Below are 15,688 nucleotides of genomic sequence, written 5' to 3'. Positions count from 1 at the left end.
AAGATAAACCCTAAAAAGGCCAATGGCATTTTGGATTTTATAAATAAGGCAGAGAGTACAACAGCAAAGAAATAATGAGAAATTTATCCAAGGCAATAGTTTGAGTACTGCGTCCAGTTTTGGACACCCCGGGGGAGAAATTGGTCCCCGCGAAACTGGTTCCGCCAGGACCACTTAGCTCCAGACCTCATTACAGCCTTGGTCCAAACATGGATAAAAGAGCTGAATTCCAGAGGTGAGGTGAGAGTGACTGCCCGTGGGCTGCTGCCAGCTACGTGCTTACTCCCCTCCCCCCAGGATTCACCTCTGGAGCCGGCCAAATTTTTCAGGGCCCTGACTGGCAAGCTGCGCAGGAAGCCCAATTGGCGTCCGCCGCTTGCCAATGTGTATATGAGGCCCAAGGCCCCATTTCCAGTGAGCCTCGGGTGTTCACCTTCAGGTACACATTGCCGGCATACTGCCCACTTCGGCTGGTTTATGGCGCGAGACCAATTTCCCAGCCCCCATTATAGAAAGGGCATTAAAAACATAGAGAGCGAACAGTGCAGATTCACCAGGATGACACCAGGAATGAGAAACTATAGATATGAGCAGAGACTTAAGATATTGGGACTATTTCCACTGGAGCGGAGATCTAATAGGTTTTTTAAAATAGGTTTTGATAGCAAAATACTATTTCATCTAGTTGGAGACTCAGTGACAAGAGTTACCAATTTAAAATGGTCTCTGAGGAACTGAAGAGAAAGATTAGGAGAGATTTCTTTATGAGAGTTGAGGCAGAGACCATTGCATCATTGAAGAGAATAGCTGAAACAGAGGAAGATGCAGGGCAATAAAAGAAAGAATCACTTGCATTTATATAGCTCCTTTCACGACCTCAGGACATCCCAAAGTGCTTTACAGTTAATGAAGTACTTTTCTTTGAAGTGCAGTCACTGTTGTAATATAGGAAATGTGGCAGCCAATTTGCACACAGCAAGGTCCCACAAACAGCAATGGGATAATGACCAGATAATCTGTTTTTAGTGATGTTGGTTATGGGCAGTGAGGTTAATTTTGGATTGCCTGAGCAAAGAACAGGAACAATGGTCCCAATGGCCTCCTTTTGTCCTGTAAACATTTGAGGTTCTAAGAGCAACCAGGTGAAACTTTGATATAAAGTCAGTATCAAAATCACCGACAAGTAAATTCATCGGCAGTCCTTGTTCCTTGACAGTACCTGGGTGAATAAATACATTCATTTTGAAACACTTGCCCGAAGAAAGCTTGTGATTTTCAAATAAAACAGTTGGACTATAACCTGGTGTTGTAAGATTCCTTACATTTGTCAACCCCAGTCCATCACCGGCATCTCCACAGTAAAGGAGCAGGCAGTGATGCTTTTGGGAAGACATGGGTGAAGGTTTCCTCTGTCTACTATTTGCAGTGAAATCGTAAGCCTCTTCTTTATAAACACGCTTGCAATTCCATCCCCCATTGTTATATTATTGGGCTGGCGATGGTGTTAACCACTACAAAACAGAAAAAATCACGCTGCAGAGTCCACCCTGCTGCAGGTATAGAATTTGCTGGGACACACACTTCACTTACCAGCCAATGTAAAAGTTTAAAATGAGCTTTTGGAGCTTGCTCAGATCTGCGCTCTCAGGAATTGAATGTGGCCAAAAACAATGATGCTGCTTCTTAAACTCTTAATTCCTGCCTAATTCCAAAAAATTGATTCCGATTGGGAAAAATTTGTAGCTAGAACAGAGCAGCAGAGCAGTCTCAGGTTAAACCAAACCTGTCAAATCCAGTGCACCTAGAGCTGGAAATTGCTAGCTATTGCCATCTCTCTCCTGCAGAGATATCATTAGGAAAAGTGAACATTTAGCACACAAAGCCACCCTCTCATCCATTGCCTTGATTGCATTGCTGTGTACCAATATAATTATGTCAGATTGGATGCGTGCCCATTGGCTGCTTGTAATGCAGGTCACATGTTTGGAAGTCGAAACAGCCTGAGTTGCTCGCTGCTGTTCTGACTCAGTACTCACCTTGTACCCATTGTGTTGGGAAGTCCTAAGTGCTCAGGAGAAGTGGAGGGGAGTGTGAACTCAGGGAGACAAAAGATGGGGGCAGAGACACAAGCTGACAGTCAGGCCCAGCAACAGCTGCAAAGTCAATCAGGTTTTTAAACAGAAGCTGCGAGGGCAAGCTTTTGCTGGTCTCAGAAAAAGAATGCAGGGGGATTGGGACTGATATTGTTTTAAAGCAGCAGCCAGAATACCTCCAGGCCTGAAGATCCATTGAGAGGCTGCAAAAGAAGACTTACCTTCTCAGGCCTCCCTTGAGTTATTACAAATACATAAAGGGCAAAAGGGTAACTAGGGAGAGAGTAGGGCCTCTTAAGGATCAACAAGGTCATCTATGTGCGGAACCACAAGAGATGGGTGAGATCCTGAATGAATATTTCACATCGGTATTTACGGTTGAGAAAGGCATGGATGTTAGGGAACTTGGGGAAATAAATAGTGATGTCTTGAGGAGTGTACATATTACAGAGAGGGAGGTGCTGGAAGTCTTAACACGCATCAAGGTAGATAAATCTCCGGGACCTGATGAAATGTATCCCAGGACGTTATGGGAGGTTAGGGAGGAAATTGCGGGTCCCCTAGCAGAGATATTTGAATCATCCACCGCTACAGGTGAGGTGCCTGAAGATTGGAGGGTAGCAAATGTTGTGCCTTTGTTTAAGAAGGGCGGCAGGGAAAAGCCTGAGAACTACAGACCAGTGAGCCTGACATCTGTAGTGGGTAAGTTGTTAGAGGGTATTCTGAGGGACAGGATCTACAGGCATTTGGAGAGGCAGGGACTAATTAGGAACAGTCAGCATGGTTTTGTGAGAGGAAAATCATGTCTCACGAATTTGATTGAGTTTTTTGAAGGGGTAACCAAGAAGATAGATGAGGGCTGTGCAGTAGACGTGGTCTACATGGACTTCAGCAAAGCATTTGACAAGGTACCGCATGGTAGGTTGTTACATAAGGTTAAATCTCATGGGATCCAAGGTGAGGTAGCCAATTGGATACAAAATTGGCTTGACGACAGAAGACAGAGGGTGGTTGTAGAGGGTTGTTTTTCAAACTGGATGCCTGTGTCCAGCGGTGTGCCTCAGGGATCGGTGCTGGGTCCGCTGTTATTTGTTATTTATATTAATGATTTGGATGAGAATTTAGGAGGCATGGTTAGTAAGTTTGCAGATGACACCAAGATTGGTGGCATTGTGGACAGTGAAGAAGGTTATCTAGGATTGCAACGGGATCTTGATAAATTGGGCCAGTGGGCCGATGAATGGCAGATGGAGTTTAATTTAGATAAATGTGAGGTGATGCATTTTGGTAGATCGAATCGGGCCAGGACCTACTCCGTTAATGGTAGGGCGTTGGGGAGAGTTATAGAACAAAGAGATCTGGGAGTACAGATTCATAGCTCCTTGAAAGTGGAGTCACAGGTGGATAGGGTGGTGAAGAAGGCATTCAGCATGCTTGGTTTCATTGGTCAGAACATTGAATGCAGGAGTTGGGATGTCTTGTTGAAGTTGTACAGGGCATTGGTGAGGCCACACTTGGAGTACTGTGTACAGTTCTGGTCACCCTATTATAGAAAGGATATTATTAAACTAGAAAGAGTGCAGAAAAGATTTACTAGGATGCTACCGGGACTTGATGGTTTGACTTACAGGGAGAGGTTAGACAGACTGGGACTTTTTTCCCTGGAGAGTAGGAGGTTAAGGGGTGATCTTATAGAAGTCTATAAAATAATGAGGGGCATAGATAAGGTCGATAGTCAAAATCTTTTCCCAAAGGTAGGGGAGTCTATAACGAGGGGGCATAGATTTAAGGTGAGAGGGGAGAGATACAAAAGGGTCCAGAGGGACAATTTTTTCACTCAAAGGGTGGTGAGTGTCTGGAACGAGCTGCCAGAGGCAGTAGTAGAGGCGGGTATAATTTTGTCTTTTAAAAAGCATTTGGACAGTTACATGGGTAAGATGGGTATAGAGGGATATGGGCCAAGTGCAGGCAATTGGGACTAGCTTAGTGGTATAAACTGGGCGACATGGACATGTTGGGCCGAAGGGCCTGTTTCCATGTTGTAAACTTCTATGATTCTATGAGTCTGAGTGGGTCCCAAGCACAAGACCTAAAGCCAGCTTCCATAGGCGACACTCAAATTGGGCACCCTTCCATTGAATGGAGAGGAAAATGAGGTGGGAGGGCAGAGTACACCCTCTCCCACCTCATTTTCATGACTATCCTTGCCCTGTGCCTGTTTTGGGAGCAAACCCAGATCTGCTCCAGTGGAAGCCTCATACATCCCAAGGCAATGTAAAGGGATGAAGATCTAATGTAACAGGCCTCCTCCTCCCTTTCCTGTCTGTAGCTCATGGAAATTAATTGTTCCTCAGACAGTACAGAGAGGCATACCAGGGCCTACTTTCCAACTGGAGTCACTGGATAGCAATGAAAAGCAGGGACTCTGGCTGATTTTTCCTCTCCTAGCCCAGGAATGCTGAAGCTGATTGTAACCTCGCTAGTGCTGCCTTAGCTGAGATCTAATAACTCAGCACAGAACACGGAACGAAATAAGGATTTTGCTGGTTTGTATGGCTCAGTTCCACACTGGATAGTACATTTAATCCACAAAAACACCAGAAGCCTGCAAGTTTCACATTATTGTAAAGCATTCAGCACCAAACCTCCATGAAAACCAAACAATTATGATATTCAGTCCAATACCATGGTGTGGATGTATGATAGAGACCACCCCAAGTGGGCTTACTGTTGAAGAATATTTTCACCATTCAGTGGTGGTGCTGGTAAATAGGCAGTAATGGATTGGCCGCCCGTTGCACACCCCGCCCGTTGCACACCCCGCCCGATTTTCCTTTCCATTGAAGTCCAAAGTTTAAATCACCCCTAACTATCTAGCTCTGATAATTTTATCGTGCAAATATGCTTAAAATAAATGTCAATATTGTCATATGAGCTAATTTTTGCATCTGTGTTCTCAAAGGCACAGTGCCTATCTTGATGATGAAAATTAAGAATTGGAATGATCGTAGAGTGCATTGGAGTGCTAATGTGCCATGCCATGGAATGATTGGATGTGGGTTTATTCCATAAAATTTCCCTCTGGGTGAGTTGTTGTAACACAGTAGCAGGTGCTGAAACAAGCCAGACCCTTACCCACAGAGAAGGAGACAAAAATTAGATGGAATTCATGCCCAGACCACTCTTGCCAACCTACTAGGGGCCAGTTCACAATGGCATAGACGGGAGTGGCACATGGCACGGGGATACCGAAGGAAAAGAAGAAAATAAATATTTGCAAAAGATGCCGTGTTACCGTTACAAGCAGTAAAAAGAGAAGAAAGGAAGGCATGAAAAGCTGGTTCCCGTTACAGTGTGTGAGCCAGCCTTCCATTCTTTCATAACAGGCCAGATTTCTTGAGCTGTATCCCAGCACTGCCCTTCGAATCATTCCTCAGCTGGAACACAGCTGATTTCTGACTTAGTTCCAATAAACGCTCAGCAGCATAGAATAGGTCAGGAAAATCTTACCCTGCAAAATATATTCCATATGTGTCGTTCAGCTGCGGGAACATCAGAAGCAATTTGCTACCATATGAGTCAAAATACTGTTATTGTGCTTTTGATTTTAGTGAAAATGAGTAATACAGGAATGAAATGTCTCAACTGTTTCTAAAGGTTACTTGTGAGAAGACTATTGAGGACAGTACTAGATATTTGGGAGTAGAAATCTGTCTTGGGTGGTCTCACTTAACGGGTGGTATTAATTCAGCTGCCAACTATATTGACGTCAGTGGCACTGAATATCAGTCAGGGCATATAACGGCAGGCCAATGCGATACCTCCCGTTTTGCATGACCACCCAAGACAAATTTCTACCCCCTTGTGTTGATCGTGTCAGGTACATTTACAAAAAGGTCTAAAACTCTGGACTATTCTTTACATGAGGCTCCAAACCCTGTAGCAGTTTAATAGATGGCTAGAGCTACATGAAGCGCGGGTGATGCTTTAATGCAGGAGAATCTCAATCTGAAGGAATATAGTATTTATTTTATTTTGTATGTTTGAGAAACTAACAAAGGTTTTACTTTGAAACAAACCAAAGGCTGGGACGTGGTAGAATGGTGTTAAGTTTTGAAACACTTACACTCATGACCAATGAGCAGGGACATGGGGGTAATTTTAACCCCCAAGAACGGGTGGGTCGGGGGCGGGTGGGCAGTAAAAAGAGTTAGTTTTTGGAGCAGGACCACGTCCCGGGTTTAACCTGGGGCGTTTGGATGCGCGCGCACAACAGAAACCTGGAAGTCCCGACACTGCCTAATGCAGGCGGGTGGATCGTTAACGGGGGCAATTTATTTCGTTGAAATAGTTAAAGCAGGTTTTTTTTAATTGAATGTTACTCATCTTTAAGTTTAATACCTCCAGGACGGCTTTCCCGCAGCTCTTGAATCTCACCAGGTGAAAGGAGGCGAGATGGGCCAGATTCATGAGGCAAGTGCCTTTATAGCACTGCTCATGGGTCAGGAGGAGCGGGAGTGCTCCCTCCAGGCCCAATAAGCTACCTATCGCGATCGGAACCCCGCGATCGGCCAACCCCTCCCCCCAACCCCCGATGGGAGACCCCCCACGATGTCCGACCCCCCCCCCCCCCCACCGCCGATGTCCGACCCTCCCCCCCCCGCCCCGATGTCGGACTCTCCACCCCCGATGTCGGACCCTCCCATCACCCCCCCCCCCCTCAATGTCCGACCCTCCCCACTGATGGCCGATACCTCTCAACCTCCAATCTTCTGCATGGCTCCAATCTTCTGCCGACCTCCGAACTTCTGTGTGGCTCCAATCTTCTGCCGACCTCCGAACTTCTGTGTGGCTCCAATCTTCTGCTGACCCGATCACCTCCCGGCCCGCGATCTTCCAATTGGCCCCTCACGTCTCCCCAACCACCACCCCCCCCCGCCCCACCACCATGTCCTGCACAGCCATGATCTCGCCCTCCCTTCTTCCTCTCCGATTCCCAGCTGCGTTCCCTCCCAATGGGCAACCAGCCTGTCAATCTGGCTGGCTGTCACGCAGGAAACCTAGAAGTAAAATTAATTGCCTTGAATTGAGTTGCGATCGCAGATTCTGAAGCCCTTAATTCGCTTTTGGGTCTCCCACACGAACATCTACCCACCTCAAAGGGGGTTATGCACCGCCCAATCTATCATCAAAGCCAATCAGATCAAAGACAAGGAATAAATTACAAGCAGAAAGTTTATATTTAAATTAAAAGTTAAAAAATAAATCAAAGTTGAATAAATATAGGATAAGTGAATTACAAGATAATAATTTCTTAGAATACTTACGGTTATAACACTGCCATTTAATTAAATAACTGCCTTCATCTAACATTTGTTATTTTTTACAGTAAATAGTCAACAGTTTATATTTTTGACGTGAAGGAATGATAAAGCACTAACAATAGGGAGTTAAAGACATATGACATCAGATGACTAGAAATTCTGTTTGTTTTCTAACAGATAATACTATACATGATACAGAGGAATAATCAATACCCCGGAGGGATTACCAAGTTATACCCTGAGATCAAAGCTTAAACAATTTGTAATTATCATTAGAACACAGCTGTGAACTCACTTCCTGGTATCTATTATATATTTTAATAATACATAAGCTGTTTGATTGGGGGCAGTTCTTAATTTTGCAGCTACTTCTGTGCTGGTGGCAGCTGTTAATGTACTGCTTGCACTTGATATGTGACGATATGGAAGGACTGCAATTCCCAGTGACATTGACTAAAGGTTATTAATGAGTTTTATTGCACAGCGGTTTACTACAATTTAACACTGCTCACCATATATGATATAATTACAGGAGGTACTGCAATAAATTATATTTAAAAGGTGATTTTTTTGTTGTTGCAATGATCTGTTTATTGTGCTTTAATTAATTTTCTTAATCAATGGATACCTTTTAGTGTGTGTCAAGGCTTGATTTAAAATTTGTGGGGGGAGTATGTCATAACAATAAACATCTAAAGGGTTTACAGCATCACATAAGGAACAGTTCAGAGTGGTAGTGTTTTTTAAATGTACTTGACACAATCAATGCATGACATCTATGACTGTAATGCTAATGTACATTTTAGTAATAAGGCATTTGGTGCTCAAACTTTTATACTGAAGAATGACTGAACGTGGGAGTAGTGGCCCACCTCTTTTTCAAAGGCCTGCTGTCAAGTTTCGGTTCTTGCAGGAAAGGGATAAACATGAAACACCTAGTGCTACAGTATAGTGAATATTAAGCTGTTTGTGGAAAGTGTCAGTAAGATTTTAAATTATTCTGATTGACTGGCTTACTTTGCAGCTTCTGCCGTTTTTCCGGGTTCCAAACTCGATGTCTTGTGTGATAGCCATAATTTGACAAACGTGGCATTCTTGACATGTAGAATGACATCTTAACTGTGGGTCTGCATCTTTTTGCAGTGTGGTCTTCACAAAGGCATCAGAATTGTTCAAGTGCGTGTGCTGATCTTTGTCCACATTGACCTTTGGACTCCTGATCCATCTCCTCACCTGCATATGGCAATCACAGTCTCAGAAACAATGTAGATTTATAAAGATTACAGAAAGGATACCACAAAGCTGCAATATTTAATGTAAAAATCACAATATATTACACTGTAGATAACGATTCATCAAATTAATCTCCAACATTTCAAGTGCTCAATGCTAGCAAAAGGCCTTACGATGTTAAGAAGGAGAAAAGACCATTCAACTCATCTAGTTTGCACTGTTGTTTAGATCCATGATGTTCAGGATTTTTTCAATTTCTTTATACTTTGGTGCCAAACGTACATCCCTTAACACCTCACTAAGTCAACAATCTGTCTACTTTTTTTCTGAATGAGGGAGGTAATTTTGACTTTGGGCGATAGTTTAAAACAGGCGATATCGCATCAGTCGAAGTCAATGGAAATGAAAATTGGGAGAGATGTATAATGGGCAGCTGATCCAATATCATTCATATTACACTATCATCCAAAGTCAAAATTACTCCCGATGTTTCAACCAGGTCTGCATCCTTAGTTAACATTCCCCTAAGTGTGAATTAGTTTCTCCTTAAGTTACAATTAACTTGTGATTTCTGTAAATTATAATTGAGTGCCCTTAGTTCTCCTTTTCTGGTTCAGCACAAAATATCCTCCTCACAATCATCTTAAATTATTCCTTTCTCTGCAATGTGGAATCAAACCTTCATCTTCCATGTGGCAGGTAGGAACATTCTGACATTGCTGACAGACTTCTATGATTCTATGATTTATCATTCCCACCCCCAACACACACGTAATACATACACACACTGTAAATAATTGGCACTGTGACAGAAACACAAATTTCTGCCTTTATTTTATGTGATTTTTGGTAGGGTAAATCCAAATTTTAAAAATGGCTTCATGTCTGTGTGATGATCCCTTTGTTCTATGGTCAGGTTAGTCTGTAGGTGACCAATATGCATAACTGGTTGTAAGCAATCAGACCTAGTCTTTATATTTAATAGAAAACATTTATTATAATGGGTTTTCCTTATCATTTCAACCTATGCTGAGGTCCCCCAAAAGAAGGCCCGTTGTTGTGGAGTTCCTCTGCATTGCTTTTCTATGTGAGTTCCTCTTATTGGCAGCTAGCTCAAAACATAAGTTCTTTCAGCATCAGGTTGAAACTAGTTTATCTGAGAAGAAGTGAACGCCATTGAGAAGAGAGACCTCTCCTGGACAATAGCTCATTGTTTGCTGTGATGTACCTGGTTAGAAACTGTTAAAGGTCAATCTTCAAAGGAACTGGTTTTACATCAAAGGAAAAAAACTTCCTAATAGACAAGGACCCTTTTATTGTCTGTAGTCTTCTACCAATCTAGCCTTTACAAGTATTGCAGGATCATAACAAAGTAAGAAATCATTTTATATATATAGGAGGCAAAGTGCCAAGAGCAGGTTGGCGAAGGCAGGACGTGGGAGAGCACAGTTACTTCCAGCTTCATGTGGAATATCAAAGTATTTAAATAGGCATTGACTCAGCCACTGTTTCTTTAAAGACCCATATGATTGTTCACACAGTTAAAAAGGTTTGTGTTTTTGACATCGTAAGAGTTGAGTTGGAGGACAAGGAAAACCTGTCAGAGGAGCAGCTGAGATCGTCCTAATCTATAAATCCTGTGGTATCAAAGTGTTAAAAACAAATGTCTTCTATGATGCCTCACTCTAAGTTCCTCCAATCTAATCTGTTCCATTTCCTCATTCTCTTCATCTTCATAACACAGGAAGAGAGGAATTCTTATTAGAAAATCCACTTCCCCAGCCGAAGAGCTAATTCTCTGCAGTACTCACTATAAATGACAAGAGAAGCCTTCAGAGAAGCTCCAGAGCATCAAACAGCAAAAATCAATGTCCAGGCAAAGTGTCGCAAAGATTCAGATGTATCAGCAAAGATGGCTTCCGGTCAGCGTTTCTCGACGTCACATTAGGGGTGCTAATTGGAGGAAATTGTGTAGAGACCTTGGCCACGTCAACCTGCCCAAATTCACATGCAACTGGGCAGGCGTCAGGCAGGCAGTAATGGCGACTGCTAGATTTTACCAAGGACAAATCTGATGGGTATTTTTGGGGTGGGGTTGTGGCGGTAAGGTACACCGCTCCATTTTACTCTATTTTACACCACAAAACCATCTGAAAACAGGCAATTTAAGGTAAGAAAATCCAGCTCAGAATGACACTTTCACAATAATATGACATGTTTTGATGTGAGTCCAGTTATTGTATTAAGCTTAAAGCACCTTAGTTATCAAGATAGGATAAAAGAGCTGGGACTCTACACTTTAGAGAAACGTAGATTTAATTGAAGTTTATAAGATAATGAAAGGAATAGATTGTGTTCCAGTTGACAGTTTGTTCCAATTAAATACATTAGGGAGCTCCAGGGGGTCACAATTTTAAGTTGTACAAGGCCAGATCTAGGTTAGATGTCAGGAGGTGGTTCTTTCCCAGAGAATAGTGGACCTCTGGAACAGGCTGCCGGCTCGTACCGTGGACGCCCATTCGCTGAATTCCTTCAAGCGAGAGCTGGACCTGTTTCTGGCTGGGGTGGAGATCACCTCTTACAAAAGGTAGGTAATGTAATGTATTGAATTCAGGGTCAGAGTGACCTCCTGGATTAGTTTCAATCGCCAAAGGGGTTGGAGAGGAATTTCTCAGACTTTCTCCCCCCAAATTGACCAGGGCTTTTGGCTGGTTTTTCACCTCTCTCATGAGGTCACATGGTGTGGGGTAGGGAGTGTATATATTGAGATACAGCTGGGTATCACGATTGTGTAGGACAGACTGGACGGACTAGAGGGTCTTTTCCTGTCCATTATTGTTCGTACGTTCATATGTCTTAGTATTTGGCAAACTCATATGGAAGGTTTTTCATAAAGTTGTTTAGTTTCTCCCTTCCCAATTTTTAGATTTCCCCCAGGGCATGTACCACTCCTCAGTTAGAAGGGCAAATTGGCAGCCTGTATTAATGCCTTTTCCAATGTTGTTCTCAATCTTATCATTAGGAGATGCATGGAAGTGGCCCAGAAGAAAGAACTTGCATTAATGTAGCACCTTTCACGAGCTCAGGGCATCCCAAAGCACTTTACAGTCAATGAAGTACTTTTGAAATGTTGTCACTGTTGTAATGTAGGAAACAAGGCAGCCAATTTGCACACAGCAAGGTCCCACATACAACAATGAGATAATCTCACCTCCTGACTCCCCAAAGCCTTTCCACCATCTACAAGGCACAAGTCAGGAGTGTGATGGAATACTCTCCACTTGCCTGGATGAGTGCAGCTGCAACAACACTCAAGAACTTGACACCATCCAGGACAAAGCAGCCCGCTTGATTGGCACCCCATCCACCACCCTAAACATTCACTCCCTTCACCACCGGCGCACTGTGGTTGCAGTGTGTACCATCCACAGGATGCACTGCAGCAACTCGCCAAGGCTTCTTCGACAGCACCTCCCAAACCCGTGACCTCTACCGCCTAGAAGGACAAGAGCAGCAGGTACATGGGAACAACACCACCTGCACATTCCCCTCCAAGTCACACACCATCCCGACTTGGAAATATATCGCCATTCCTTTATCGTCGCTGGGACAAAATCCTGGAACTCCCTTCCTAACAGCACTGTGGGAGAACCTTCACCACACGGACTGCAGCGGTTCAAGAAGGCGGCTCACCACCACCTTCTCAAGGGAAATTAAGGATGGGCAATAAATGCTGGCCTCGCCAGCGATGCCCACATCCCATGAATGAATTTTTAAAAAAATCTGTCTTTAGGTGTTGCTTGAGGGATAAATGTTGGCCAGGACACGGGGGAGAACTCCCCTGCTATTCTCTGAAATTGTGCCGTGGGATCTTTTACGTCCACCTGAGAGGGCAGACGGACTTAAATAAAAGTATATTATTGATGATTTTTCCTTCCAATATAACTCAAAACCGGAACTTGTCATGCAGGAACCAAAGGTACCAACTGTGATCCTACCGCTACGTGGCTCAGTGCACAGCAGCATTGTGCTGCACTGCATGGAGCTTTCTACTTGTTCTCATCACCTGTAGATCCTCACCTTGACTGCAAATGGCTGGTCCCCTTGCAGATTGTTACTGGCATTGAAGCACAGCAGCCATGGAAAGCTTAATTCATTTTCTTTTTCTTTCCAAAACTTGATGTGCAGTTGGGCTCTTAATATAAAAACACAACCCCTGTTCTTGAGAGTTTAACTAGAAGAAGGTGCTTCTAGCCAAGCCTGATTCATGTCGGCAGGCAGCACATGTGATCCTGGCATTTTACTCATTATTTATAATCAATGAATGCATCTGCAGCTTAAATCTTTGTTTAAAAATGTGCTTTTAGTCGGGACCACGAGAGGGATCGAAGTGTTCTTTGTAGCTGTGTTGCCTACCAACTCGGGCATTACAGAAAATCGGGCCAGCACACAGAAAGCATGCTTTAATATTCCTGGAAACCAAACACAGTCAGGGTGATACTTATTAGTTGTGTGTAACATTTCCATTACAAAGCACAGCTACAGTATATGTTGAAAAATATTTTTGTAATATGAATTTCTTCATTAAATCAATGTAACAATATATTATGATGATAAGAATGAGATTTTACATTGATTAGTATAAGTGTTTATAAATGTGCAAAGTCACCTACGATGTAGCTTTAGGTAAGAGTAACCCCATCTCCCTCTTTGCTTTTAAATGCTAGTGCCAATATAGAAAAACCCATCTGTTAATAGGTATGATTCCCTTTATTATTACTGGTGCAGCATAACACTGGGTGATTTATTGATTCTACACTGGACTGACTTCTTAGCCCCAAGCGCCTAGTGCTATTTGACGCTAGAATGAGGGTTCAGGTCAAAGACAACAAGAAACACCTGCAGTGACCGGCTATAAATGGACTGGATACCATACTGATTAGCCTTTACAACATTCATTCATAGAAACAAGTGCAAGTGACAGTGGCTGCTTTCATCCGAAATATGAGTCAGTAGACTCAAACAACATGTGCCTTAAAAAATAAACCATTTGACTATTTTATTCATAGGTTTGAGTGCAGCTAATTCATAGTTTATGAATATGAAGTTCTCATATGAATGTTATTAATATGAGCGGTAACTGGACATCCAGTAGGTATTCACACATTAGCTATTAAAAAATTCCAAATGAAATTCTTACAGTAATATCCACGCATTAGTCTGAAACTCAATCACATGAATGGGGAAGATCACTGAATATGTAAAATATAAAGAAAGACAGACAGAAAAAGAGTATATTGAACGCAACAGTGTACTGGATGAGATCTTTCACACGAGTCATCAATCATGCAACGTTCTATTTTAAACTATATATTTTTTTGAAAAATATGTATTAAAGTGCATTACACTACACAGGGCATTGAGTGATGTTAAAATACAGTTAATTGTCATTTTCATGTTCGCTGCAGTGAATGGCGACATTGGGTTATGAAGTTATCACTAAAGCTGCAACGCAATTATGACCTTTAAATCATAGTAAATAAATTACATAAAATGAAGTGGTTCTAATATTGAGAAGTTGTAATATGAAAGATTTCACAAGGAAAATCATTCACACGGATCAAATTATACAAAATCATAGTTCCAAATAATAATATTGCAAACTGGTTTGGAGGTTTAAAAATTAAAAAAATAGATCCTCAATTTTAACTGACACCTGAGACTAATAGCTTTTGTAACTCTATCCCTTGACATTTATATTTAACCCAGTTATTCTGATCCAGTGCCTTAGCTGTCAGATTAAAGCTGTGACATTGAGATAATTGCTCTTCCAAGGGAACTGCAGTATAATAAACATGAACTGAAATAAAATTAAATCTTCTTACCCGTTTTTTTAAAAACTGAAACGCAGAACATTTGGTGACAGAAAAGCCAGCTATTGTCCTGTTTTTCATCTTCAGAATCCTGCAATGAAGCAGCACTCCAGGTCCAGCAGCTTGTTAAATCTGCTTAGTCAGTACATCTGCTTTTCTCCATTCTCCACACTAACAGTCATTTGTGAAATGAAGAGAAAGTGCTCAGCAGTTGGTAACGTGGGACTCCCTGAAGCCCAGGTGATGTTCTTGCCTCCTCACGGCTGTATTGCATCAGTCTCTCATTCCACTCCTCAGCCCCAATGTGACAGGCTGTTAAGTCACAACACAGAGTTCATTATGAAATAAAATCACTATGCAGTCGGGTATGTGCCAGTAAAGTGGTTTTATCACCTCACTTTTAACAGGCAATGCAAATGAAGGCAGTTCAGGCTTCCTTGAACGCAGTATTGTTTACCTCATCATGCTGTGTTCTTACTGAGGATACAGCTCCTCAACCTCCTTCAGGGGCTTCTTGTGAGCCCCAGAGGTGATCGTGAGCAAAAACAACAACAAGCTGGAAAAGAAACAACATAACAAGAACATTCTGGAAATGCTATCAGATTCATTCAAATGGTATTCGTAATCTGTCAGTGATATATTCTAAATGATCCTTTCATTTAGCAGAGCCTCTCTATTGTTCCTGTGAGGACTTTAGGTCAATTCCTAAGGATAGTGCTGGCAGGTGCTTTCCATTTCTTTAAGCAGTTGGAGCAAAGTGCTAGTTTTAGCAGAAGATATCCTGTATGGCTAAAGAGCGACTAAATAGTCTGTCTCTCTTTCCAATTACAAACACATTGAAGAGACAGGTGTACTCAGTTTCTATTAAAGCCACAAACTTATTTCATAACTAACATGATTTGTACCCCCACAGCACCCACCTTCATTTCCTCTCTTTGGAATGTTCCCAGGTATTTATTGTATAATCAGAGACAACAATTATAATACTGCTGGGACTATTACACTGCCTCATCGTAATTCGTTATTTTGAAAAAGTATACTATAATAATCAAATAGAATTTTAAAAGTGAGCATGTACAATTTTTTTGGAAGCCTAAAGTGTGTTATAGAGTAAAATATGATATCAGGATTACTTGAAAATCTTCTGGTATGGCATGATCCAATC

At 42.3% G+C, this 15,688-nt stretch overlaps 1 protein-coding gene across 1 annotated transcript in view; it reads right to left on the bottom strand.

Annotated features, from left to right (window-relative positions):
- Positions 1–14,619, bottom strand: part of sgk1 (serum/glucocorticoid regulated kinase 1) — an 88,487-nt gene extending 73,868 nt beyond the window's left edge. Inside the window, exons 1-2 of the mRNA XM_067984852.1 lie at positions 14,536–14,619; positions 8,435–8,650 (exon numbers count right to left, since the gene is read on the bottom strand). Of these exons, the coding sequence (XP_067840953.1) occupies positions 8,435–8,650; positions 14,536–14,604 (285 nt within the window). The 5' untranslated portion in view covers positions 14,605–14,619. The remainder of the gene's footprint in view (positions 1–8,434; positions 8,651–14,535) is intronic.
- Positions 14,620–15,688: the final 1,069 nt, after the last annotated feature.

The sequence above is a fragment of the Heptranchias perlo genome, chromosome 5 (assembly GCF_035084215.1).
Source record: "Heptranchias perlo isolate sHepPer1 chromosome 5, sHepPer1.hap1, whole genome shotgun sequence".
Classification (NCBI taxonomy): Eukaryota; Metazoa; Chordata; class Chondrichthyes; order Hexanchiformes; family Hexanchidae; genus Heptranchias; species Heptranchias perlo.
Note: the sequence above shows the minus strand (reverse complement) of the source record. Positions and strands in the feature narration are given on the sequence as shown.